Source organism: Penicillium alfredii (assembly GCF_028826965.1).
Source record: "Penicillium alfredii strain IBT 34128 chromosome Unknown utg000004l_segment0_segment0, whole genome shotgun sequence".
NCBI lineage: Eukaryota > Fungi > Ascomycota > Eurotiomycetes > Eurotiales > Aspergillaceae > Penicillium > Penicillium alfredii.
The window spans coordinates 8,369-34,437 of NW_026622701.1; the positions used below are offsets into that span (position 1 = coordinate 8,369).

At 44.6% G+C, this 26,069-nt stretch overlaps 6 protein-coding genes across 6 annotated transcripts; all 6 read left to right on the forward strand.

Annotated features, from left to right (window-relative positions):
• Positions 1–7,966: 7,966 nt before the first annotated feature.
• NUU61_001627 (uncharacterized protein) lies at positions 7,967–9,001 on the forward strand (the record flags this gene model as incomplete). The annotated part of the gene is made up of 1 exon (XM_056652209.1): positions 7,967–9,001. One exon carries the CDS (start codon positions 7,967–7,969, stop codon positions 8,999–9,001), a length of 1,035 nt encoding a protein of 344 aa, XP_056513276.1.
• Positions 9,002–13,084: 4,083 nt separating this feature from the next.
• On the forward strand, positions 13,085–13,934 carry NUU61_001628 (uncharacterized protein; the record flags this gene model as incomplete). Its single annotated transcript, XM_056652210.1, has 3 exons — positions 13,085–13,322; positions 13,373–13,490; positions 13,562–13,934. 3 exons carry the CDS (start codon positions 13,085–13,087, stop codon positions 13,932–13,934), a joined length of 729 nt encoding a protein of 242 aa, XP_056513277.1.
• A 3,454-nt stretch (positions 13,935–17,388) lies between these two features.
• Positions 17,389–18,378, forward strand: NUU61_001629 (uncharacterized protein; the record flags this gene model as incomplete). The annotated part of the gene is made up of 1 exon (XM_056652211.1): positions 17,389–18,378. The coding sequence occupies one exon, from the start codon at positions 17,389–17,391 to the stop codon at positions 18,376–18,378; it is 990 nt and encodes a 329-aa protein (XP_056513278.1).
• Positions 18,379–19,091: 713 nt separating this feature from the next.
• NUU61_001630 (C6 zinc finger domain protein) lies at positions 19,092–20,842 on the forward strand (the record flags this gene model as incomplete). Its single annotated transcript, XM_056652212.1, has 2 exons — positions 19,092–19,636; positions 19,684–20,842. The coding sequence occupies 2 exons, from the start codon at positions 19,092–19,094 to the stop codon at positions 20,840–20,842; spliced, it is 1,704 nt and encodes a 567-aa protein (XP_056513279.1).
• A 700-nt stretch (positions 20,843–21,542) lies between these two features.
• Positions 21,543–22,620, forward strand: NUU61_001631 (aromatic alcohol reductase; the record flags this gene model as incomplete). The annotated part of the gene is made up of 2 exons (XM_056652213.1): positions 21,543–21,611; positions 21,673–22,620. 2 exons carry the CDS (start codon positions 21,543–21,545, stop codon positions 22,618–22,620), a joined length of 1,017 nt encoding a protein of 338 aa, XP_056513280.1.
• Positions 22,621–23,223: 603 nt separating this feature from the next.
• On the forward strand, positions 23,224–24,257 carry NUU61_001632 (uncharacterized protein; the record flags this gene model as incomplete). Its single annotated transcript, XM_056652214.1, has 2 exons — positions 23,224–23,286; positions 23,748–24,257. 2 exons carry the CDS (start codon positions 23,224–23,226, stop codon positions 24,255–24,257), a joined length of 573 nt encoding a protein of 190 aa, XP_056513281.1.
• Between the last annotated feature and the right edge of the window lie 1,812 nt (positions 24,258–26,069).

Genomic DNA, 26,069 nt, shown 5'->3' on the forward strand with positions numbered 1-26,069 from the left:
TGTCGTCGATCTGGGGGCGCGCGAGGCGAGGCGGCGGGGGGTGAATAGGCCGCTGCGTACCGGGGGTAGGGGCGGGGGCCGGGGTAGACTGGGTCTCGAATAGGTATGCATTCTTCTGTAAGGCCTGGTAGTAGCAGCGAGTAAGGACCCCCCTACGCCCCGAAGCGAAGATTCGGTGCTTGCGGGTAAGATGATCTCTCGCCTGGCTTTGGTTAGAGAGAATAGCAGGGCAGCTATCGATTTGGCAGCGAACCCCCGATTGGGGGGGCGATAGACCTGCGAGAGGGGGACTGGCTGCCTAGCCTGAATCCCCTGATAGACCCCCGTAAGCGAGATAAGAGGTAGCTGGCGAAGCGAGGCCTGATAGGCCTTCCGCTCAGGGGTGGCCGCCTTGAGATGATAGCGAAGGTGCCTATCTGCCTGGGTAGGCCCAATCGCATGCTGGCACTGCGCGCAGATCAAAACCTGGTATTCATCAAAAAAGACGAAAAAGGGGGGCAACTGGGGGGTTGACATATTGGCAAAATAGGCAAAATAGGCAAAATAGGCAAAATAGGCAAAATAGGCAAAATAGTTAAAATAGTTAAAATAGTCAAAAAAAAAGGGTTCCAGATTCGATTGGTGGGGTGGAATAGCGAGAGAATAGTAAGGATACAGAATCTGATATTTCTTGGGGCTGGGTATATCACGTGACCCGGGAACCCCGCAGAACCTTGATTCTACCCCCTATATCTTATCCGATATTAATCAATCGGATCCTTCGTAGCAGAGAAAAATATTGAAAATATTAAAAAATAATAATATAATAATAAAAATAAAAAATATAGGAATAAAAAGGTGATTTCTAATATTTTTTTTGCTATATTACAATAGGGGAGAACGAGAGAACGAGAGGATTCTAAATATATAGTGGGATCATATATTTGTATGCTATTCTAGCGACTTTTGCCCCGAGAGAAAATTACCTACCCCTAGACTATATCGCTTCCGGGGTCGTTCCGGGGATCGCTTCCGGTATACTACCTCCGAATTAGTCCCTAGAGCGAGGATTATAGCGCTATTCGGACCCCCGGACCGCCTCGCTCCCGGTATACTACCCGGTAGACTCCTACTATAGATATATATATATGTATATCCCCTATTTTCGCCTCTACCTATCCTACCCTGACGCCTCATATAGCCTATCCCTATATCGAAATACTCGCCGCGGCCGGTGGAATCGGGATCTACCAGAAAATCTACTGTATCGGAATTCTTATCACTACTATACTATACTATATATATATATATATATATATTATCATATATTATTAATCGAATTCATTCTCGAGTTTTTCGATGATGTTGGGCCTATTCTATATTAATATCCTATATATATACTAAAAAGGGATTGGATTTAAAATATTTATAATAGGCCTCGTGACTAGCATAGTATCGCCGTTATGTGACCCTACCACCCGAATCGACCGCGCCGGCCCGCCCCCCCCCCCCCCCCCCCCCTGCCTCCCCTACCAATAGATATATATATACTACTATATATCCTATATAGAGAGAATTCCTATACTGCCTATCGAATTCTAAGGTTATAGGGGGCAATTATCGACCCGATTCTCAACACCAGCCAGCGTAGTATAGCAGGATAGAGTAGTGCTAGAGTGGTAATCCCCCCTAGACTTATATCTTATATATTATCTTATTATCCTATTATCCTATTATCCTATTATCCTATTATCCTATTATCCTATTTCTATTTCTTCTACTATTACTATTACTATTACTACTACTACTACTACTACTACTACTACTACTACTATTATTATTATTATTATCTATTATTCCTCTTTACTATTACTATTATTTGTGTGTTATTTATGTGTTATAATAGATCTCTCTCTCTCTCTCTCTCTCTCTCTCTCTCTTTGTTTCTTTCTTTTTATTATTAATATATATATATATATAATATTATATATTATAGGTAGGTAGGCGAACTTAATAGATAATAGATAATAGTAGATGGTAGTAGTAGGGTAGTGATGGTATAGGGGGGGGGGGGGTAGTAGATATATATAGCTATATATATAGAGCGAGACCGAGAGATATATATTTGGCTGGGGTGCAGTGTCGATACCTGGCGTTTTGCCGCTAGGGTGGCGAGATAGATTACCTGTGGTATCGCTGATCTAGGAGCGTCGGTATATCTTTCATAGATTACCCCTTTGCTAATATCTAATATCGGTATTAGGTCGGTCCGCGTAATTTACCCCATCAAAACTTCGTCTCCGATTTAGACTATCGATTTCGATCGCCTTCCCCTGTCTCGATTTCTCTGATATTGGAATAGATTACTCTCTTGAATTCCCCCTATAAGATATCAAAATTTCACCCCGCTGCGACCGCAGTAATATCGAAAGGTAGCCACCTCCGTCTTCACTGTGGCGGACGTGCCGACCCCGAATCCCCCCCGGGGTCCACCCGGCCCCCCCACCCCCACCCGGACCCCCGATCCCGCCAGTCGGAGGCCCCAGATCCCGGACGTGGAGCCACGTCCGCGCCGGGGAATCCCCTGTAGTTTACTCTAGCTATTCTATACTCTTTACTGTTATAGTGGCTAATTATAAGGATCTAGGAGGTTGACCTAACCGATAACGAGGATAATAGCGTTGACTACCCTAAATCTCTAGAGGCTTAATCCCTAATCTTAGGGGGTAATAATAGTATAGAGGGGGAGAAGGATCTTTACCTAGGGCCGTTTAGCGGTAGCGACTCGGCTAACGATCTTATTAACCTAGAGAGACTAAAGTAATAGATAGACTAGGGAATAGACCTCGATCCTGAGAAGCTACTAAAGAACAGGGCAATCCTTAAGACGGAGGCGGCGTTTAACTAGCTATATGATCTCTAGAAGAAAAAGGAGGCTAAGAAGCGTGGCTAGAAAGTAAAACGGGAACGGAGGATTTTTAAATCTATCCTTCTTAATATTATATAGACTCGAGTTATCTATAATAAGGCCTATTAGATAAAGACTATTCGCTCGATACTTTACTAGGCTATCGCCTTTCTAAAACGCGATATAATTTAGTTCTTTACAGCTATATCTATATAGAACCGGACCCTAGATCTATATAGCTATCTAGCCTTTCTCTATAACCCTAAAATATATAACAAGACCGACGCTAATAAGAATAGGGTAACTATCCTTCTATTTCCTAATAATAGTTAAGCCGACGAGACTATAGACCCTTTAGATATTTACGCTAAATAGTCAGAGCTACGTACCGCTCTACCCGACCCAAGGCTATATACCCTACTAGACCTAGCGCGTTTTGTTAAACTAGCTAAGGGTAGCTACCTAACTACGGTTACTAGCTTTAAGGCCTTATTTATCCTATTCTAGCTCTATCTCCTTTAACGGGATATAGGGGATTTACTTATATTAGAGAATAAGGTTACGATCTAAATTAGCGAGGAGATTCCGCGGATATAGATTATGATTATCGAGCTACGTTATAGCCTAGGTAACTAAGCCGAGTATAACCAGATCTACTACTAGTTAGTACACACGATAAAGAAAGGTAAGGGTATAGATAACGAGGCCTAGCTATAGAAGGCGCCTAGCTAGATTAACTAGAAGGTATACTAGTCCTTTTCTTTTATCGGGATATACCCTAAACTAGATCTTTTCCGGTAACGGACCCTAGAGATTCTAATAACGACCTTCGCTAAGACTATCTATAAAAATACGTTAGCGGCGGACCGGGGGTTTAGTCTCTTTTACGTTTACTCTATCTTAGACCCGAGTTATCTTATATTAAATAACTAGGTTAGGATAGTCTATTATGTGGCTAAGTAATATCCCTATCTCTATTATCTCTATAATCTTTTTAATCGGGAGGGGCTCTTTAAACTAGTAGGGTAGAGGCTGCGTTTCTTTATCTTTTACTATTAGCTGATAACGGCGTGATTAATAAAGATATTCTTATTTACCCTAAATATCGATTATACGACTATTAAGGTAAATATAAGCCCGATAGACTATATAGCGGCCTTATTAAAATTTATGTCTAAAACTAATATCTATATAGTCTTTATAATTATTTATAATATAGGAGTAATAGGCCTTAATTTCTACGCGTACTATTCCCGGGTTATATTATTTAAGCTATCGCTTAATTTTAATAGTCTTTTCTAGGCGATTAGATAGGTATACTATTTAGATTAGATAGAGTAGTAGAGAGCGTGGATCCTATTCTAGGATTATATAATCTATTATTATATCGAGTTTAATAATATTTAAAAGATCCTATCTTAGTTAGTAGCCTAACGCTATAACGCTATCGTAACGCGTTTAGCCGAGCTTAAGCTCGCGTGAATAAAGGGTAAGAAGGTTCTGGCTACTAGGGACTATTAAGATAGGGCCTTTAGGACTAATATAGTTAAGGAGGATAATAAAAAGAAAGAAGATCGTGGCTCGGATAGTAAGGCGAGTATAGAGGGCGACTGGATGGATATCGATAAGGACGACGCCGCCGAAGAGGAAATCTAGTAGGCCGAGGATATTACCGCGCTCTTAATAGAATTCCTATAGTCTATATTAGGGCTTAGACCTAGTTATACCGACCGTGGGATATTTAAGGATATTAAGGATATCGATATCCTCCCTAGCGATTCCCCTAAGAGGACCCTAAATAAACGTAGTATAATAAATTATGTGATTTAGTAGGAGGATAAGAAGGCGGCGGCCGCTGCTACCGTTACCGTAAAAAAGAAGAGGGAGAGAGCGGAGCGCGGCGATAATAGCGGCGACGACGATAATGACGACGACAACGATAATAGTAGTATTAATAGGGCTAGGGGAAATAACGATATAGTAGTAACTCCTCCTCTAGTAATAGTAGATAGAAGAAAAAACGTGGTAAATATATATATAGCTGATTAGATTTTTGCTTATTAATAACCCTACTAATTAATTACCTATCCTAGAACTAAGGTTTTAAGGTCTATCTTAGAACCCTAGTTCTAGGATAGGTATCGGTAGGTGTTAGAGGGGCGGCTCCGTCTCTATCTTTACCCTCTAATATAGGCTAGATTATTAATTCGGATAGTCTCTAGGTATAACCTTAGAGACTAGAGTTCTGCCTATTGTGCTAGTAAGAAGACCGGTAGCTTATATAGATTATCTGGTAGCTAAGGTACGCCCCTTTTTTTCTTACTAAGCGACCTTCCTAGAGTCGACGGGTTGATCTAACTATAGGATAAAGATAGTGATACTATCTCTATAGTCTCGGAGGGTGAGCTTACCGATTACTCAGCCTTTTTCGATAGGGATAATCTAGAGACGGATAGAGTATCGGCCTCTAGTATATCTTAAACAAGAGACTAATCTAGGTTATCTATTAACTAAGTCTATTATAATAGGGGTTAGTATCTAGTAAAGGGGGGTCTTATACTAAGATAGATAGAAATAATATAGATAGTAACTTATTAGTCGCTAAGCCTACGCTAATACCTCCAACTTTTATAACTAGGCGTTAGATTAGGGTGCTTCGGCAGCGAAACCGGTGAGCGGTATTAATAGAAGGGCGTGGAAAGAAAGAAAATAAGAAAAAAAAAAAAAGGGATAGAAATATGCTTAATAAGAAGGGTGTTTAGTTAGGGGGGGGGGGGGGTCGAGCGATTCTTGTGGGATTTAGTTTTTTGTGATCTTTTTCTTTTTTTTTTTTTTTTTTTGTCGGTAATAGTGGTTTAGTAGTGATAGACGCGTTAAGGATCGAAGGCGTACTATTATATATATAAAGAATCTAATACCGCTATTACTAAGGCTATATATTTCTTACGTAAGATAATAAGGGTATAAGATAATAGGGTATCTAAAAATATTGGTAATAGGGTATATAGGTTTATATTTTAAAGGGCTTTAGGGTATCTTAACTAGGATTTTTGCCTAGGTACTTTAGGATAGTATTAGCTAGATAGGTAATATCTAGTGCTACTTTATATAATAGTATTACCTAAAAAGGAAAGTTTATAAAGTATTAAGGTATCTATATCCTATAGTATAGTTTCCTAAATAAGGATAGAATTATATTACTCTAGTTCGAGGGTGGTATTATTAATTAGATATATAACTCTATTTTATTAAGAAGTTTTTATTATAGTAGATATTATATAGAGGATATAAAGACCCTATATATTAGAACTAGGGTTTTAAGTATTTATATCTATATTATTAAAACCCTGGTTTTAAGGTAAGGGCTAAAGTAAGGCCGGTAATATTAATAATACTAGATACTAGTAATAATAATATTAGTTAGTAATACTAGTAATACTATTAATACTATTATTTATATTAATATTATAGTCGGAAAAGATATAACTATCCTCAAGTTATTTACCCCACAAAAATCAGATACTACTAGTTAGATAGGATACCTTCTTTATCCTAGATCTTGGACTTAACGTTATCGATAGATAATACTAGACTTAATCTTAGGGGTATAATAGTCTTATTAATAAGGGTCTTAATAAAGATCTATATATTATTATATAAGTAAAGAACTAGATATAGGGTAGACTCCTTCTAGATATTATAGTTAGATAAAGTATAGCTATCCTCTAGTTATTTATCTATAAAAATTAGGTATTATTAGTTAGATAGGATACTTTTCTTATCTTAAATCTTTAATTTAATATTATTAATAATATTAGAGGACTTTATCTTAAAGATAATAGTCTTATCGGTAAGAGTCTTAATAATTATAGGAAAAATTAGTATAAACTAAATAATAGAGATAGATAGCTAGGAAATATATAGATCTATATATTACCGCGTAGATATAGGACTAGATATAGGGTAGACTCTTTTTAGATATTATAGTTAGATAAAGTATAGCTATCCTTAAACTATTTATTTTATAAAAATTAGATATTAATAATTAGTAATAATATTAGTAATAATAATACTACTAATATTAGAACTAGGGTTCTAAGTTTTATAAAATAGTATTACTATATATCTTAAAACCCTAGTTTTAAGATAGGGGCTAAAATAAGGCTAGTAATATTAGTAATAGTATTTATAATATTTATATTATTATAAATATAATTATAGGTCTTTTAACCCTTTTTTTTAATAATAATTAATTAATATTTAATACTATCTAAATAATAATAATTATCTCTCTCTATCTATTTTATTCTTTCTATTTTTATTACTTTATTATTTATTATATAATCTTTTCTATATAATTAATTTAATTTAGGGACTATAGCTATAAAGGTTAAAAAATTAAAAAAGAGAGGAGAAAGAGAGAGAAATTATTCTTTCTTATTTTTTAGTATCCTTTATTAAAATTATAAGTTTATAATTTTCTATCTCTTACTTTATTTATTATAATAATATTACTAAGATTTAATATAGAGAGAGTTCTAGATAATTAATATTACTATCTAAAAATCTTTATATTTAATCTCTTTTAGATAGTTTATTAGGAGTAATCTCCTCTTTTTATCCTATAATAATATTAGACGGACCTAATTACCCGCTCAATACCCTCGTACATCCCGTTATAGTATCGGTCGGGCCTAATTATCTACCCGATACCTAGATCTATCTACCGAAACAGCTGATACCTGCTAAGACCGACCGGTACCCCCCGGACGCTCGGACGAAATCTAGCGGCGTTTTCTGACCGATACCGACGGTATTCCCTGCTAGGCGTCAAAAGCTGAAACACAAACTATCTGGTCGGTTCTCTGTTCCAATTAATTCCCTTGCTGCAGTCTCTCCAATTAAATATTGCAGAAGAGGATAGCGGTGAAGACGTGGTATATATTGGCCGGACTTACCTTTCAGCCGATAATCATATGACTTGCCGCCATGTTTATACGCTCGCGTTCTCCCCCCTTTCTGCCAGCTTCTTACGCCTATGTTCATTTCTTATTTCCCGCTACTGCTTGACGACCAATAATGGCACAGAAGCAAGTAATCTATGATATCGGTCCATTTATATCAAGCACCAAAAACACGGACACGCAGTTGACGGTTCACGTCTCCAACAAACGCTTTAAAATCAATCTCCTTACTTCCCACTTCGAAGGCTCTCCTGCCCTACTAGCTGAATATCTTCGACACGTTCAACGTCAAGAACCAGAGTGGATCCCTAATGAATCTGAACTGGACGAGGATGGGGATTTTGAAGACCCCCTCGATGAAATGCATGATTGGGTCTTGCAACCATTTTTGCCAATCTTCCACGAAATTGCTCCCCTGGATCCGAGCCAACATTACACTCTCCTGGACTGCTTGTTTGCAGAAGAACTGCACTATACAGTGCAGGTGATTGATGACAACTTGGTTCCGGTTTTTCTCAGCAGCACCAGGAACATAAAAAATGATATTATTGGGGCCCGTTTACCATCTTCCGTGGACTGCTCGATGTTTCCAGTCTATCACCCTAGGGAAGTACAGGTTCCAATTAATGCCAATTCAGCTGCACTGCCAGGAATACCTCGCAGAGTATATATCCATGGGCAATCACAACCTAGCTTCTTCAAGATAGTCTATGGGGGTGATGTGGGTATTACCACAAGAGAGATTCGAACCTATGCGAAGATCCGTATAGCTAAATACAATCCCCCAATTTTTACATCAAAACTGGAAGGGCTGGTCCAAAATGATGATGGACATGTCATGGGATTGGTCTTATCCTACATTGAATGTGATGGGGCTACGCTCTATTGCATTGATGGACATGATCCCAAATTTTCCGAGCTCCGACAAAAATGGCTTGATCAGATTTCGCACACACTCGAACAATTCCACTCACACGGTATTATTTGGGGAGATGCGAAAGCAGCTAACGTGCTTATTGATATTAATGAAGATGCATACCTGATTGACTTTGGAGGAGGTTATACTGAGGGTTGGGTTGAGAAAGAAAAGTCTAACTCAACCGAGGGAGATCTTCAGGGACTTGAAAATATCAAGCGGTACCTTTTTTGAATGTATTTTAGATGGCTATCATTCTGGGTTCTTACCGTCTACTATTACTGATGCAGGCCGAGGCCTGTATAAGACTTCTCGATCAAGACGACTAATTTTTGCTTCGTCTATATATCAATATGTGATTGGTGTGGAATGATTAGTTCTGCATGGATTTACTATCAGGACATCTTGATTTTGTATGTTGTTTACTTTTGTGTCTGATTCTAAATTTTCTGAATTGTCAAATATATCCTTTCCTGGGCTCCTTTTCTCTTAAGTCCTTATCACGTTAGCCACTATCATATTTAATGCCTGCACTATAATACACGATCTAGATAATGCTCAACTCCGTTTCCTTAGATTAGGTGGGACCTAGAAGGTTTAGGATGGAATTTCCGAGCCTTAAGGTTTAGCGCTCTGTCGGTGTTGGGACTGGGGTTCTGCTAGCCTTTCTCCACCGCCTCCCTGACCGCCCGCAGCGCACCTGTCGGTGGCAGTAGGTAGCTTCTCTTCTTCTCTCTCGGACAGACCCGACAGACAGACAATTTGATTCTCTCTCTCTTCTGCTCCCTTTCCTCAGAAGTTCTGCTTTCCTGGATTCCCCTAGTGCTCTCTGAGAGATATCATATACAGCCGAGATGATACCTTGGTTGTTGTATAGGGTCTATATCGGCGATCGGCTCTCAATCAGTTTCTAATAGGTCAGACGCAATCAGGAGGATGACTTGGTTGGATACTGCTGGCAATATCCACCTGCGTCAAGCAGATTTGCGCTCACCGGATACTGCAAGGACCCCGTGCCAACGAGGCGCAGCAAGGAAGAAGGCGCTCGCAGACAATGCGCCTGCCTGTGGTCTCGTTTCCTGGCGTCTCAATCCTGCCTGGTATTCTAGCGTCCTAACTACGTGAGTGTGCTATTTGGACAGTTACTAACTATACTATATCATTGTTTGATCCAGAATTACTGCCTGGCTCTCCCTACAGCCGACAAATCGATCGATTTTATTTCCTCTGCTGCCTACTCTCGGCTAACTCTCTAAGCCTCTGCAGAGGACCGTGATTACGTATCGGCGTATCTCTGCCGTGTATAGAGGAGGTCGAACGAGAAAAAATGACTCATCCTATTCCCCTCAGTCGTCACGAATTCACTCTTCTCCACTGGCGGTTACACAGTAGAGGCGCCTATTGTCTCGACAACTCAATTTGAGCTCATTAGAGGGCCTCGCCGCCACTAACACCCGCCTTCTTATAACGCAATAGTCTCTTCACCAGGCTGCAACACAAGGCGCCATTGAACATACTGTATCGTTTTCTTGGAGGATATCGACGCCGCTGGAATAGATCGCAGGGACGATGCCGATACAGACCAAAAGAACAATTCAGGCTCTAGAGTTACCCTTTCCGGCCTTCTTAATATCGTTAATAGTGTCTCTTAAGAAGTTCGGGTACTTATTATAACGACTAATCATATCGAATACCTTGACGAAGCATTTATTCGGTCTAGCCGGGCGGACAAAAAAGTATATTTTAAGCTTGCCGATAGGAAAATTTCCGTTTAACTTTCTCACACAGTCTTTAAACAGATGCCTAACTACAAGCAAACCAAGAAACAATTCGGCGACGAGATAATTAAGAGACTTACTGATATCTTTGCTTCTAAGGTACTAGATAAAGTTTTTAGTCTAGCCGAAGTTTTATTATTCCTATTAGAGCAGAAAACTCACCCTTTAGTACTATTACTAAAATTAAAAACTAAGTAACGAAGACAAAGATAGCGAGCCTAATAAAGAGAGAGGGTTCTTAGATAGAAGAAGGATATTAAGAATAAACAAAAGGATAAACGCAATAAAGAGATAAACGAGTATTTTCCCAAGTATACCACCCCGACGGTATTTAGTTTGTAGATAGGACTTTTCTCGCTAATTAGGTGTTAGTTGGAATACTTAAGGCGTTTCAACTTATTTTTATATCAACGGGTTATTTCCCGGCCCATTAGTTATTTTGCTACCCTACCAGTCTTGCTTCTTGCCCCGCCGATCTTCGACCACCGCTTTTTCCAGATGTTTCCTATACTTTCACTCCTTAATTTTGAACGCATCTATCAACTGCAACCTTTATATAGACAATGGCTTGGTGTGGTGAAGTATTGAGTATGGATTTGACGAGAGTTTCACAGATCTCTGGTCAACTGTTCTGTCCAAGGCAAGTGCGATACAAGGACCTGTCGTTGTTGAGGAAAACAACCTCCGACGATTGGAGTACCTAAATAGACGAGTTTGGAACATTGCTAAGCAAGTTCCATTTGCTGACTACCATGACCCAGATCAAAAACATCGCCGCTATCGCATATAATCTCGCCGAGGCGGACGTCAACCAGGTGAACTACGAATACCTGGAGGTAGCCGCCGAATCAAAGAAATTTTTAAAGGAGTTTGGCAGAGGAAGTCCTGTTGATAGAATGTATGTCTAGCAATATACCTAGGAAAGTCATGTAGATAATCTCGTTCCTCAAGGTTGTCGATCGGTTGGGCGCTTATCGCAATATTTTTGGTTAGTACACGACAGTCCATAATATCGGACCCGAAGATTCATAGTTGAATCAAGGATCCCCGCAGCAATATACCAAAAATGCCGAGGAGATAATCACACATCAAAAGAAGACCTTTATTACCATCACTTGAAGCTTGTGTAGATACCCCACGGGTTATATCCGCCGCATTAGACACCTCGTATTTTATTATTCTTTCCTATATTCTTTATTGCTCGATTCCCGCGAAAAAGATCCTTTATTACGTATCAAGTGAGACGCCAGCTAAATGTTCTCGCATGCCTTATCCTTACCCACTCCTTGGACGGCACTTTATTGGCATTGTGGGAAAATTCTGAGCGGAGACAAGTCTTATTTCTACGTAGGAAATGGCTTGGCCAATTCCCACGCGCTTCGAGTAAAAGCATTATGGAAAACATTGTAGAAAACTGGTTCAGTATATGCAATGCGAGTTATAGGAACACATCATTATTATAAATGATCTTAGAGAGCACTAGGGGAAGCCAGGAAAGCAGAACTACTAAGGAAAGGGAGCAGAAGAGAGAGAGAATCAAATTATCTATCTATAGAAGAGAGAAGAAGAAGAGAAGCGAAGCTATCTCCTACCTATAGGTCCGCTGCGGGTGGTCAGGGAGGCGGTGGAGAAAGGCTGACAGAACCCCAGTCCCAACGCAATAAATACCTTGGTATATACTGTACGGGGAGGTCAGGTGACCGGTCATTTCATCTTCCTTTCTCCACCTTCCTCCACTCGACCATTGAGAATGGAATTCGGGGATACGACACTGAAGAGTCCAGACACGAGATCTGCATTCGCCGATGCGGGAGAGTGAGGGGTCGGAAAGTCAAGTGTGTCATCGACGACGTATCACATTCCCTAGACAAATTGATCACCACCGTGATACGGTGCTGTAACGGTATTTGAGGCTGAACCCCCCTTTTGATCTTTGAAATGGCCCCCACAAATACGTCTCCTCTCGTAAAACCCTATTGTATAGCTGCCAGCCATTGCCCATCTTTTTCGATCAGTCAGGCGGTCTTCTGGGCCCCGACGATTTGGCACATTCAATCATCGCTTGGCCCCTGGGCATGCAATAATGCCATGGTCTGATAATTTAAGATTCCCGACCTCTGCAGAATCGTCATACTGCCTAGAGCATCATGGTCAATTCAGTCTCGGATGGCGGCCAGACGGCCGATAGAGGGCCTCAGCTGTTGGTCCTGATGTGGACATTGACCAGCCTCGCGACTATCGTTGTTATCCTGAGGTTTTGGAGTCGTCAGCTGAAAAGAAAATTCGATTGGGATGATGTCTTGATTCTCCTATCTCTGGTATGGCTTCTCTTCTCCCCTATGCTGTATAGGGACCAAACTCAGACCCACGAACCAATGTGCTGCAGTGTTGCTTCTACGCATGCTCGGGTTGTCTTACGGCGCTCTGCATTCATCACGGCCAGCGTCATTTGCAAGACGTGCTCCAGTTAGGAGATGCCGTTGTAAGACGAGTTACCTTACTAGGGTGGATCGCGTCAGCCTTTGGAACTTTAGGCCTTATGGCGGGGAAGGTATCTATCGCCGCCCTTTTGATTGGAGTCTTTGGGCCCACGGATTTGTTCTGGCACAAGCTATTTCTCTGGGTTTTCTGCGTTGGGATAGCCGTCCCGGTGAGCACCGCATATGCGATTTTCGGTCTCGTTCAATGTTCACCCCCTGCTGCTTTGTGGGATAATCGAATCCACGGGAAATGCGTTGATGCACAAGTCGTGGCTGACTACGGGGCTTTTACTGGAGGTGCGATTTTCTACCCTGGGATAGACATTGCTTGCTAACACAAGAAACAGCCTATTGCACCTTCGTCGATGTCTGTCTCGCCCTCCTCCCAGCGACTATTTTCCTTCGCCTACACATCAGACCGGTCCAAAAGTGGCAGTTGAGCATAGTGTTCGCATTGAATATCCTGTGAGTAGACCTATTCTCTGTTCATTTCTCTTTCCAAGGCGAATATCTCATGCCATTAATTGGTTTTCTAGTACATCTATTTGTTCCGCCATCAAAAGCTACCATCTGGCAAAACTGCCAAAATCAACCGACTTCACCTGGGCATCCTACGATGTTTACGCTTGGCATACAGGCGAGTCGTTTGCCATCCTCTTCTGCGGCACCATCCCAATCTTAAAACCCGTTCTCGATTTTATCCGGCGACAAGAGATAATTTCGTCATGGCGAGAAGGATGGAAGTCAAGGTCGTCAAAATCGACAACACAGAAGACTAGTTCAAGGTCGTGGTCTGACCACCGCGTACAAATTGGCACTATATCTTCTCACGAACTTGGAAAGTACCGATGGGATGAAACTGATCGAGAGTCGACCCGGGTGCTAGTTGGGAAATACGGTGATATATGAAAGCTACGAGCGGCCTACATAGTAATTCTAATGTGTGTTAACACAAAGGCATAGTCAAAGCCTGAAATTGCGAGAAACAGAACAGAATTCGATTGCTTTCCGGAGATCTTCTGATATTCCCTCTCTCTGGGAAATACCCAAACTCCTTCTTTTTATCCTTTTTATTACGCCCTTTTCTACACCCGTACCCATCTCTGCCATGTTGAGACATGGTGCCAGTATCACTATCGTAGGTGGAGAATCTCCACGAGTTCGCTACCCCGACTTTCGGAGCGGTCGGTCAAGCGCATTACCAAAATCTATACCACGGACTGCAATAATTTATCTTCACTAGCCAATACGACAGTCGGAGTTTAGTCTCCATAGTTTCTTTGATTTAAATAGACCCATATTTTCTATGTGCGTGAAGAGAACTTAGGGGCACTCGGATTGCAAGAAAGTAAGGCCTATCGCTGGATAAAGATAAAAGGGCCATATGGATATTGTCTGCAATCTCTTTGTACTGAGACTGAGTCTCCTAATATATCCTGTTTCTACATACTTATGTCCTACCCAGAGTCGGTGCTTCCTAGACTTTAATTGATATCAATCACATACAGACAGAAAAGTCCAGATGCGCCCAATGTACTATTATTTTAACAGAACTTCTAGTTCCTTACTCCTGTGCAACAACTCTAGTAATCGCAGCGTTTTCTTGCGCCTACTCTTGGAGAAAGCTGCGGAATTCCTGCTCTTCCCTGTTTTTCTCCAGCTGCTTCTGCGTATTGCACCATGACATATTCAGCGGTAAGCAGCCTTTGGCAACTCCAGCACAGCGGGTAAAGCAGAGTCTACTAGACTGCTATCTTCTCTATAGGACAGTTGCTTATTTAATATTAGAGGCGATATTCAGATATGCATATAGTGGGATGAATGTAAAATAGTGACCACATATATAGTCTGGTCCTAGAGAACATTTACCCCACCGTCTCTCCCATCTCATTTCTTCACTCTCATCTATTGGGCCTTCAACCAGAATATGGCCTCTTTCCCTCATATCCTAGGTCTTCCTGACCATGTTCGGTGCCAGATCTTCAGAGAGGTAGGTATGCCTTTTCCTAGGGGTGAATCTATCGATCTGTGCCCCGAGGAAGATGATGGACAGAGGGAGTTTCAAATCAGAGCGACGAACGGCCCTCGCAGTCTACTTTTCACAAACCGAAAGATCTCCCAGGAGATCTCCTCAATCATATATTCGACCAATCGAGTGTTCATTCAGTATCGAGACCAGCACGGTCTTCACGCCCTTTGCAAGTTGCGGCCCACATCTTTAAAGTCTTTATCACATCTGACGCTCCTTCTCAACGTTTCATCTTGTGACGATGGCCTCACTTGCTGTCGTTCAAAGTGTGACACCAAGTCATTCCGAAATCGATGCCCCAACCTCGACAGACATGACACACCCCTGCATCTCTCGACGGCACGAGGGCAGGAGGTGATCTCGGAATGGAAAAGGATTGTCCAGCTCTTGAGCAGCCACATTTCCTCTCATCGACTCCGGCTACATGTGGTCTGCGACGTGGCAGATTTAGAGACAGCCGAAGAGATCGCCCAGCCATTCATCGAATTTCCACTACTTCGAAGCTGTGATCTTCGTCTTGGGCGTTATCCAAATGATGATTTGCGAAAATTAGCGACCAAAACCACCCACCGGGCAACAGGTCAAACAATGCGCCACTCAGCTGACTTATTTCGATTTCTTCACCTGCCGCTCGAGATCCGCCGCCACATTCTGGAGTACACCGACCTCTTGACTCCGTTGGGTGAAATCCAATGGAATCCCAAAGATGGGTTTTCCATCCGACACGCTTGCGAGATATGTGATGGAATATATGGAGTACCTGACCCCGACGATGATTCCTTCGAACATTATGCTTGTCAGTTCGTGAAGTGCTTCAAACAAGAGAGAACCGGTTGTTATTGCGCTCGCTACCATGCAGCATTCTCTTCTCACTGCCGATTCTGGGCACCTCCAACCCCTCTATTCCTCGTCTGCCGGTCTCTGTTGGAACTAGCTCGATCGGTGTTTTTCTCACGAAACCGATTTGTCGTCCAGCCGGAAACAGGCGATATGTTGGCCCCCGAAACAACATCGTCCCGTCTCGAAGCCTCGATTTTCTTGACGGGCGTTGTTCCACCGAATCAATTACACCAATTAAAATTCCTGGAAATTGTTCTCCCGCCATTCGATCCGGGGTATTTCTCGGCATCTTGATCCCGCCTACAGTGATTGGTTCCAGACCCTCGAATTTCTGCAGGGCAAGTTTAATTCTTCAAATCTCACGTTGCGCATCTACCTGCAAGATTTCCCCAACGCCTCTATGGCCACCGATGTGCGTAAAACCTTGACTCAGGAACAGGGCGACGCGATACTGCAGGCCTATTTCCGCCTCGTATCGCCTCTGGCAAGTCTCGGCCTACCTCAAAGATTGTTCGTGCATGCCGCCTGGCCTTGGTATTGGAAGAATAACCAGATAGGATTGTCAACAGCGTTACATCGCGAAGACCTAGAAAGAAGGCTGGAACAATCTGCAATGGGCGATGGGTATGATAGCTCTTTCGCTGGCAAGTGGCAAGCACGAGAGAGCCAGTGGTTGGTATATCACAACAGGCTGCTTTCCATGGGCTTTGGAGACCAGTGAGAGAAGTAAGATACCCCAAAACAGAATGTTCTCTTCATCTTTGCTTCCCTCTCGGAGGAATCAACAGCTCAGCTGTGGGTCCGACTATAAGGGGCGGCCATTAGCGCATTCAACAGCCCCCTTTACCTAGGATCACGATCCCATATCATTTGAGCTTTTGACCCTTGACCTCCAAGCTTAGACCCTCGATCGAGTGCACGGAGGCAATGTGATACTTGATCGTAGACCCATCAGGACAGACTTTGTGTTTTGATTCCCGAGCTGGCCTTGGAAAATACTTGCCCTGTGCACGCGAGGGTCCAAGCACGTTGTTTCTGGCCCCCTGAAGATCCACCGCGGTGAGCCATAGCGCACGGAACCGATTGCTATATTTCAACCAACGCAAAGAAAAACTAGAAAACCACTTTCATGAAGATTTGCTCCCACTGAGACTTAGTTGACCGTACACCATTTCGCGAAGCTCTTTTCTCTTCTTTTGGCTTAGTTGGACTCCTGCCGCAGTTGGCATCGTACTCCTCACGTACCCAAAGGAATGAGATGGTGTCTGTGAAGTTCGAGAGCATTGACAGTGGGCCTTTCGGGCAAAGTATTTACAAGCGAGGGTTTGCCGAGGAAATCTGATCAGCTTCGTTTTCAACTAAGGGGACGCGCTGTTTTATCAGATATAAAAAGTCAGTAACACTTAACAACCTTACGATGGAACTTGCAAAATAATGCGATGACTATAAAATATCCTACGCTCCCATTATTTCCATATATTGTTTAGTGACGCCATGCTCCATATCTACGGCGTCCATATGATCTTCTTATACTGGGTTCTGCTCTTTTTGTTGATTGTTCCTGACTCTTATCCAACCGGAATTCCATCTGTTTTACTAGCGGAGCGATGGCCGGATGTTTCCAACGAAGCCCCAACCTGGCACCAGGAAATACATGTTAGCGGAGAAATGAGCTACGGAAGACTGCTTCAGGTAGCTCGTCGTCTCTGGCGGTCAGTCGCGGCGGACAACGGCCGGTCTAATCGCAGACTCTGTATGACCTCCACAGGAGCGTGCTTTGTCGCGGCACTATATGTTCCATCGTCACCCCAGGAAACGCCCGCTGGGAGTCTTGACGGATGGATCTACGCCTCTACAGTTCCCCGAGGAAGGCGTGCCGATGTCATGAAGTACATCGTGAGTGATGCAGTTGACGAGGATGGCCTAGGCGTCAACGGCGGCGACTTGGTATGGTGGAAGTCCGCTCGGGGGAACTGGAGAGGGTGGCGCGGTACAACCTTTCATGCCGAGGATGGATGCTTTTTCAATTACGAAACCTCTGGCCGAGCGTGGTTTCCCGGCAGCAGTCAGACCATCTATCCACATGGCTCCAGAATTGCGATATGGGGCGTATACGATCATCCTCGTCTGACAGACACAGAATGGCAGACAGGCAGGGAGATTTTTCCATGTCGACCACATCCCGATCGCATGGATAGAGGAAGGAACCCGAGTTGTTTGGAGGTCACTAGTGATTTGGCAATCGCGGTTGGGAATTCCCCTTTACCACAACGACGACTGCCATCCAGTTATAGCGGTTCGTGGGGCGAAGAGCGATGGGCTCGAGTGTTGCGATGCGCGGAGCAGCGCATGCGAGCGCACCAAAGGCATCGACAGAGCCGCAAAGTTAGAGATACCAGTTTCGATTCCTCGGGAGCTTGTGCATATACAGCCTGGCCGGATCAAGATCCATTCAGATGGGAGGAAACCAGTGATGACTGCTAGCAAAAATGTCATATATTGTTATATTAGCGCTAAGTCCGAGCCATTTGCATCTAAATAGTCAAAATAAAAATAGATGGCATCGGAAAGGTCTACTAATATTGAATACGTTCATATAACACTGTCGATTCCAAAGGCCACGCCATGTACATAAATGAGCCTGTGGAACTAATGCAATCATCTATCTTCTATACTGCCTCTGCTTTGATTCTCCTTCTAATTTCCCCCTCGGTCTTGCCTCGGCTTGCTGTGCGAATGGGTATTCTTGGTTCGACACTTATAGGGGGGCTGGGGGGGTTTATCGGCATCTTTACTAATTTTTATTCGTTAATCACTAAACGACATCAACTCTCCTCTATCTATTGGGTTGTTTAATTTGTATCGGTGCTTCTCACTTTATACTCAGTCTCTGCGTTGGGGGGATGTCATGTGACCGCCCCTTCCTTAGCTTCATCCATCGTCCATCATCCCAAGGCTTCTGCCAACCACTTAAATGAAGCTATCTAGAAGGGTTATCACCCTTCAATACCACATTTTGCATGAGCAGTAGTTAATATACCACGGCCCATGCTCCGCGATATATACACACAATCACTGGCTGGAAGCAAGCAATCGTGTCAACATCTCTGAAATCCTGGCCAGGGGATCAGGTCTATCACTCGTCTATTTCCACAGCAGTGGGGCTTTAAAACTCACACTTTCTTGTCAGGCCAGTCATGTCGACAGTAATCATCAAACGCAAGCGTGCGAGGAAGGCGTGCATTCCTTGTCATCAGCGTAAGCGAAAATGTGACACGATGTATCCTTGTGATATGTGCACCACCTACGGATACAACTGCAAGTACACAGAAGACAACATCACTGGTGCTATAGGCGACGGTCCATCTATTCCGCCTCCAGTCAAGCGCGTAAGCCTCGCCAACGAAAATCGGCTGACGAGTCGGACCGCTACAAACCGCAATTCGACCAGCCGGTCTCATGGGGAGCCAGACCACGGCGAATATCACGAATCATCGACGAGCAATTCCACTGTTGTGGCCGGCGCGTCTCCGGGTATCTTCGACGAGCAGAAGTTCCGATACTCCGGGGCATCGGCGGCCATGGCATTTCCGCACATCCTGGGTGTGGCTCTCGGTTCCGACAGTCCTCCCAAAATGCGGTCGTTTGCCTATAACTTTGGCATTCGCCCGGAGGAGGCGTCCAACCCTCACTGCTTCCTCGGAAATCTCATTTCGGAGGAAGACCTTGATTCCTCTCGGATGTATACTTCTCGGTATTAGGCCCCATCGGCGACGTAATCGACCCAAGAATCTATGCTCAGCGATGCCGGGACTATTTTAATAATTCCGGTAACAACGCCGTCGCTTTTGCCGCCGTGGCCGCTGGCATCGCTGCTCTCGGGTCCTTCCTATCCCCCAAAAGGCATCCACGGGAGCCTGACCTGGTGCAGTACGCCAAAGCCATTCTCGATGACCCGTCCTCCATGCGTTTGCATGGCATTGACCACATCGTTGCGTGGGGCATGCGAGTCATGTACCTGCGGGCCACGACCCGGCCCAGCAATGCGTGGATCGCTTCGTGTACGCAAATGCACCTCTGTGAAGCGATAGGGCTACACGAGGAAGAGAACATCAAGAAGATAGCGTCCATCGCTGGCGCGGCTGTCCATGGACATGATGCTGACCGACTGAGAAGAATTTTCTGGATCTCATGGGCCGGGCATAACATGCTGTCCTATGAGTATGATCGTTCTCCTGTGGGATTTCGGTCTGTGACTTGCCAGCCTATCATCTCGATATCAGGGTCCGTTGCCGATCAATTTGTACAACTGATTCAAATCATTCCATCTCCCAATTCTCCGTTCCAGCACGAATTGCAGCCTCTCACTCTGAGTGAGGAGCTATTTAAGCGGCTCGAAGTGCTGGGTGACCTCAATTTTACCCATCCGTTCCTGGTGGTGACGAAGGCGGATATCGCGTTTTGCTTCTACCGACGCCTTTACCAGCTCAAGATCCGCCTACCAGACGACATAATTCGGGTCATCATTGATAGCGGCAGCGCCGCGGTGCAGGCGGCCGAGCAGCAAGCTAGCCAGAGGCATCTTCTCTGGAACGTTATCGGCAGCGTTTTCCAGTACACCTGTATCCTGTTAGCCATGGACACGCCGGCGGCTTCTGCCCATATCGGCGCCGCATTCAAGGGCTTGGAGAACCTTGTCAAGGCTGCCGATACAGGACTGACCCGTGAGGCGTTGTTGATGGCGCGGCACCTACTCAGTCTTAATATGGCAAAGAAGCGAAAGGAACTTGCTCAGCTGGAGGCTGTCGAGGCAGACTATGAATTCTTTCAGGCGCCACAGGCATCCGAGGCTCACACCGCGGTGCCAGACATTGATTGGGAGGTGAACTGGGATCAATTCTTCATCGAGCCATATTTGTCCATGCTCGATCCTGACATCCAGCTATAGTGATGTAGGTGATAAGTATTGATCCACTCCAATCAAACTGTCATTCGATACGTGAAGTATCAAACTGTCGCGTGACATCCTGTAAATCTATGGCACCTCGCCACGGGGTTTAATAGAGTATCCGTAAACTTATTTTCCTTCTCAGGGGGTTTTATCCTTATTATTCTTGAGGTTGAAGAAATGCTCGGAGCTCTATTGGTCTCTCGGTCCGTAGGCGAATCAATACTATATACGCCTTGTGCGGCTTTATATGCGGCCTTATATGCGGCTATTGCGGGGTTAGTTTCGCAGCGCCGCACTGGCCAATGAGACAGTGTTTAGCAGACCCCATAGTGGGTCCTGCGGCGGAAAGCGGCTTATCAGCCTCCCTCCGCCCGCTGTAGTTCCTTCGCCCCCTGCGCTATCCTCTCCGGGCGAATCAAGTCTGATTTTCTAACCTCATGAACCCGGTATAGTCTAGAGAGGTGGAGATGTTTTTTGCGCCATTTTCGAGTACGGCAGAGATGACAATTGTGAAATGGAGAGAACCTCAGGGAACTACAGCACTCGAGACTGGGTCTAAAAAATATAAATAGACAGGTATTCCCTGCATCGAAGAAGGATAGACACTTCTACTCTTTCACACATTTCAACACCTTACACGCCTCGTTCGACTCTGCTATCAGCGCTTGATATATCCAGAACAATCAACCCAACCATAATGTCCAAGTACGCCAAAAACCAGTCCGTCGGCTTTAAGAACGACATCGAAAAAGTCGCCATTGTTGGCGTAAGTAAACCCCTTAACAACAGCCCAAGGTTTTCACAAAGGAACTAACAATCATACTTAGGCTGGGGGTACTATTGGATCGCATATTTCCAATGCCCTTCTAGCGACCGGAAGACACACAGTCACGGCCCTTTCCCGTGAAGGCAGCGGTAACAAACTCCCCGAGGGCGTCCGAGTCGCCTTTGTCGACTACGATGATGAGGCCACCATTGTTGCCGCCCTCAAAGGCCAGCAATTTTTGATCATCACCATGGCCCCCACCGCGCCCCGGGACACCCACAGCAAGCTTGTCCAGGCGGCCGCCAAGGCCGGAGTTCCCTATATCATGCCGAACGGGTATGGCGCCGACATTGACAATATTCAACTCGGTGAAGATACATTGCTGGGGCCCATCGCTAAGGCCAACAGGGATGAGATTGAGAGGCTCGGCATGCAGTGGATCACAGTGTGCTGTGGGTTCTGGTACGATTACAGCTTGGCGGGTGGTGATGCGCGCTTTGGGTTCGACTTTGACAAGCGTACCCTAACAATCTATGACGATGGCAACACCAAGACCTCGACGTCGACTTTGTCGCAGGTTGGGCGCGCTGTGGCCAAGGTCTTGAGCCTCAATGAGCTTCCCGAGGATGAAAACGATAAGAGCCTTACTCTGTCGACATTCCTCAACAAAGGCGTGTACCTGAAGAGCTTTGTGATCAGCCAGAACGACATGTTTGAAAGTGTCAAGCGTGTCACCGGCACGACCGATGCCGACTGGACGATTTCCCATGAGGAGAGCAAGAAGCGATACGAGGGTGGCCTTGCGCAAGTGAAAGTGGGTAACATGGCTGGTTTTAGCAAGATGCTGTACGCAAGAGCTTTTTACCCCGATGCTTCCTCCAACGATCTCTCAGCCAAGGCGCAGAATGAGTTGCTTGGATTGCCGGATGAGAGTCTGGACGAGTCGACCAAGGTGGGGATAGACTTGGTCAAAGAACTGCAGCTTCGTGTCGAGCGTATGGCGGCCTAGAAGAAAACATATCTATATACAGTATTTGAATCGATTGATATGGAGAAGTTACTGTTTGATTACTTCCAATTTCAATCCTTTGCTGGTAGATATTTTCACTTCTAAGGATACTATATATCAAGGCTTCTCATTCTCTCGAGCTCTTCCAATGGCTGTCCAAAAACTCGATCTCTCTATTGCTAGTTTGATCCTTTAGGTAGCTATAGCAGTCCGTAATTTCAGCTTTGCTTACGAATAAAAAAAAATGGCGCGCTCTTCGAAGTATACCAAGGTGGTATTATATCCCATGAATATCCTAGCCAAGTATGCACTACATCAAAGGGTCATAAATATAAATAGACTTCAAAGTTGCACCAGTAGAGCTATGGTGTACTCATGGTGTTTTGCTCGATAGTTTTAGCTATTATGGAAATTGCGGAAATTACTATATAGAATGAATGTTCCTAGTATCACACATGAGACTTTACGAGAAAGCAGGTACTATTTTTGCAGAGAAAAAGTGATGATTGAATTGGAAATAAAAATTGATATTGAATACGCTAAGCTTCATCACCTTGCTGGTCTGGGGCCCACATATGCCCTGAGATCTTGCAACCATCACCAATGCTATCCTTGACCTTGTCCGACACAAAGTCCGTGAACTTCCCACTTTTCCCATCCGGCGAGGTATATTCATAGTTTGCGCATGGGCAAGGATTATCCGCATGATAGTAGCCATCCTTGCCTGGGCTATTATTTTGGTCGCTCATCACCTGCTGCACGCCAGAGATGTAAGCCAAGTCCTTTACCTCGCACATAGGCGGATTGTAAAGACCAGGCTGGTTAGCACTTGTGCTGGAGAAAATTGCCTGCGCGTTTTGCATCCCATTATCGCCAGATAGGACTTTAGTCCAGTCCTGGTCCAAGAGTGTATAATTGAATCCATGCTCCACTTGACCCCAGACTCCGGAGGAGATGACGTCCCATGCAGTGATTTCTTGGCCGCGATAGTTGATTGGGTCCTCAAGCCACGCACTTGAAGATGAACCCTCACTGCTGGGTCGCGTGAGGAGAGCCATGCCGAGATCGCCCCCTGGACCGAAGTCCATTTCACACGTAACAGAATATTTCCAACTGGGGTCATTTAGCCAGCGCTTTTCACACGTCTCTTTGTCAAATCCCCATTTCTTTCCGTTGTACTGGACATCATCGCCATAGCGGATGAACAAAATGTAGGCATCGTTGTCGGTCAGGGCTTTGGTGACATATTGAGCGACCATCAGTTTCTCAAACCATCCAGTGGTGTTTGCTCCATAGCCTTGGGCATTGAAGGCGTTGTAAACATCATTGGTGACCCAAGCGCCACCTTGAAAAACTTTGTACAGGCCGTCTTGGCCGGTTCCTTTGTTGGTCAGAACCTCGGGGAAGCCTGCCATGACCTGGCTGAGCATGTTTTGGGCGCCTTGTTTGTAGTCGGAGCTTTCTCCAAATTGCGTATCGCCGTTCGAGGGGTTTTGCAGAGCCCCTACATTACCGGCAATTCCAAATGCATTCGATGCAGCGATGGCTCCCGTAACGAGGAAGCCCGTCCATGCAACCTCTGGCAGGACCACATCGAGGAGAACAAAACCGGCAATCATGATACCGATCACAGCTGACATAACGCTCATGATCTTGTTCCAGGTCTGTTCTGCGGCGGGCTTCCAGATGTGATGGACAATCGCATCAATCTGGTCGCCGATTGTGCCTTGGACACCTTTCGCTGCCTCATATAACATGTGCATAAACTTGGTGAATCGGATAACTGCATCAGTCATCATCAGTCCTCGAGTTTCGTCGTCGGTAGGGCGTCGAAGGCAGACGTCGGAATCTGGTAACGGGCAGTCGAAATCTTGGGTGATATCACAGGTTGGGTTGCTGGCATCTTTGGCAGGTAAAAAGTCCTTCATCGCCTGAACTCGAAAGTCATCAAAGTTTGTGATATCATTCTTGCTCAAGTACGATTTCATGAACTTGTCGACTTGGTAGGCTTCCCATTGCGTTTGATCACCGCTGTAGTCCCAGCTGGTGCATTTCTTCGCCACTGGCAAACCACATGGCGGCACCGCGACAACTTTCAGCGGGTACTTCATCTGGCTGTCACGAGTCTTCAACCGTTTAGCAAAGCGACGTCGCTTGGGTGTGTCTTGCACAAGCTGGCCCGTCACCATCAGGGACGATTGCATGTCTTTCGTGACGTTCATATACCAACTGCCGTCCACGCGTTGTTTCATTTTTCCATCGAATACTTGGTTCCCGGAGATGCCGGTGCATATGCTGCCCTGGCATGAGGCTTTCATCTTGGTCAATTTCGCACCGGCACCGGTCGTAATGTTCCAAATGGAGCCTTCTGGGCCCCAGCCAGTACCCCCAGCCCGAAAGTAGACGTATCCTGTGGGGATCGACATTTTCGTTTCGTATGAGTACTTGCTGGAGGTGCAGATACTTGGCGGTGCCCCCACCGTAAACTGGGTAGCTATAGTCATATAGGTATCCTCGCTTGAGCTTGATGAAGTTGGTGCGTTTTTCAGGGTGGATGGAGCAGGAGGAACATTGCTCTGGGTGGATGGAGTAGGAGGGACATTGCTCTGAACAGATATCGTAGGGGGTATATTGCTCTGGGTCGATGGAGCAGGGGGACCACTGCTCTGAATAGATAGAACAGGAGGTGTACTACCCCATACTGATGGAGCAGGTGCAGTACTCCATATTGATGGATTGGGATGTACACCGCTCCAAAAGGATGGCGATGGGGACAATGATGGAATCATTTCGTTGCCGTTTCGTTTCTCTTAATTGTGAGAGCTTTCCGGTGGGACTCGAAGGAAGATAATGATGTAAAAGCATAGATATCACGAAGGATGAGTATGGTACCACACGGGAAGTCATGTAAGCTTTATATGATAGATGCTGACCCTCAAGCGTAAGTCATGAGCTATTGCTATGACCTTCGCCATGACCAACCCACCCCTGTCCTAAGCCTCCACGGAGAAAATCGTGCAGCGTAGCATCGCAGCACAAGTTTTCTGGGGGCCATGAATGAATCGTACATGTATGTGTGATGTGTGGGACCATGATGATTACGTCTTGAACTGGTACATGGACTAGTAACGGGACCATCCACACGGAGTCTTCGGAACATAAGATCTTACTATTAAAATCTTGCTATTGAGATCTCACTATAGAGATCTTAAGTAGTCTAGGGGTACTAACAAGACCAAAATAAGCATTCAAAGGAAGACAATATACTCATGATCTCACATGGAATAAACATGGGGACTGGAAACAAGCCAGGAACAGATTAACTGAGAACTCGGAGATGCTTCAATATCCAATCAAGGTTACTAGCACCAAGATGAGGAATGGGGAAAGCCAAGAATTACAAGTTCCTTGGCCTGCGACAAGCTACATTAACAGACACCCTTACAGTC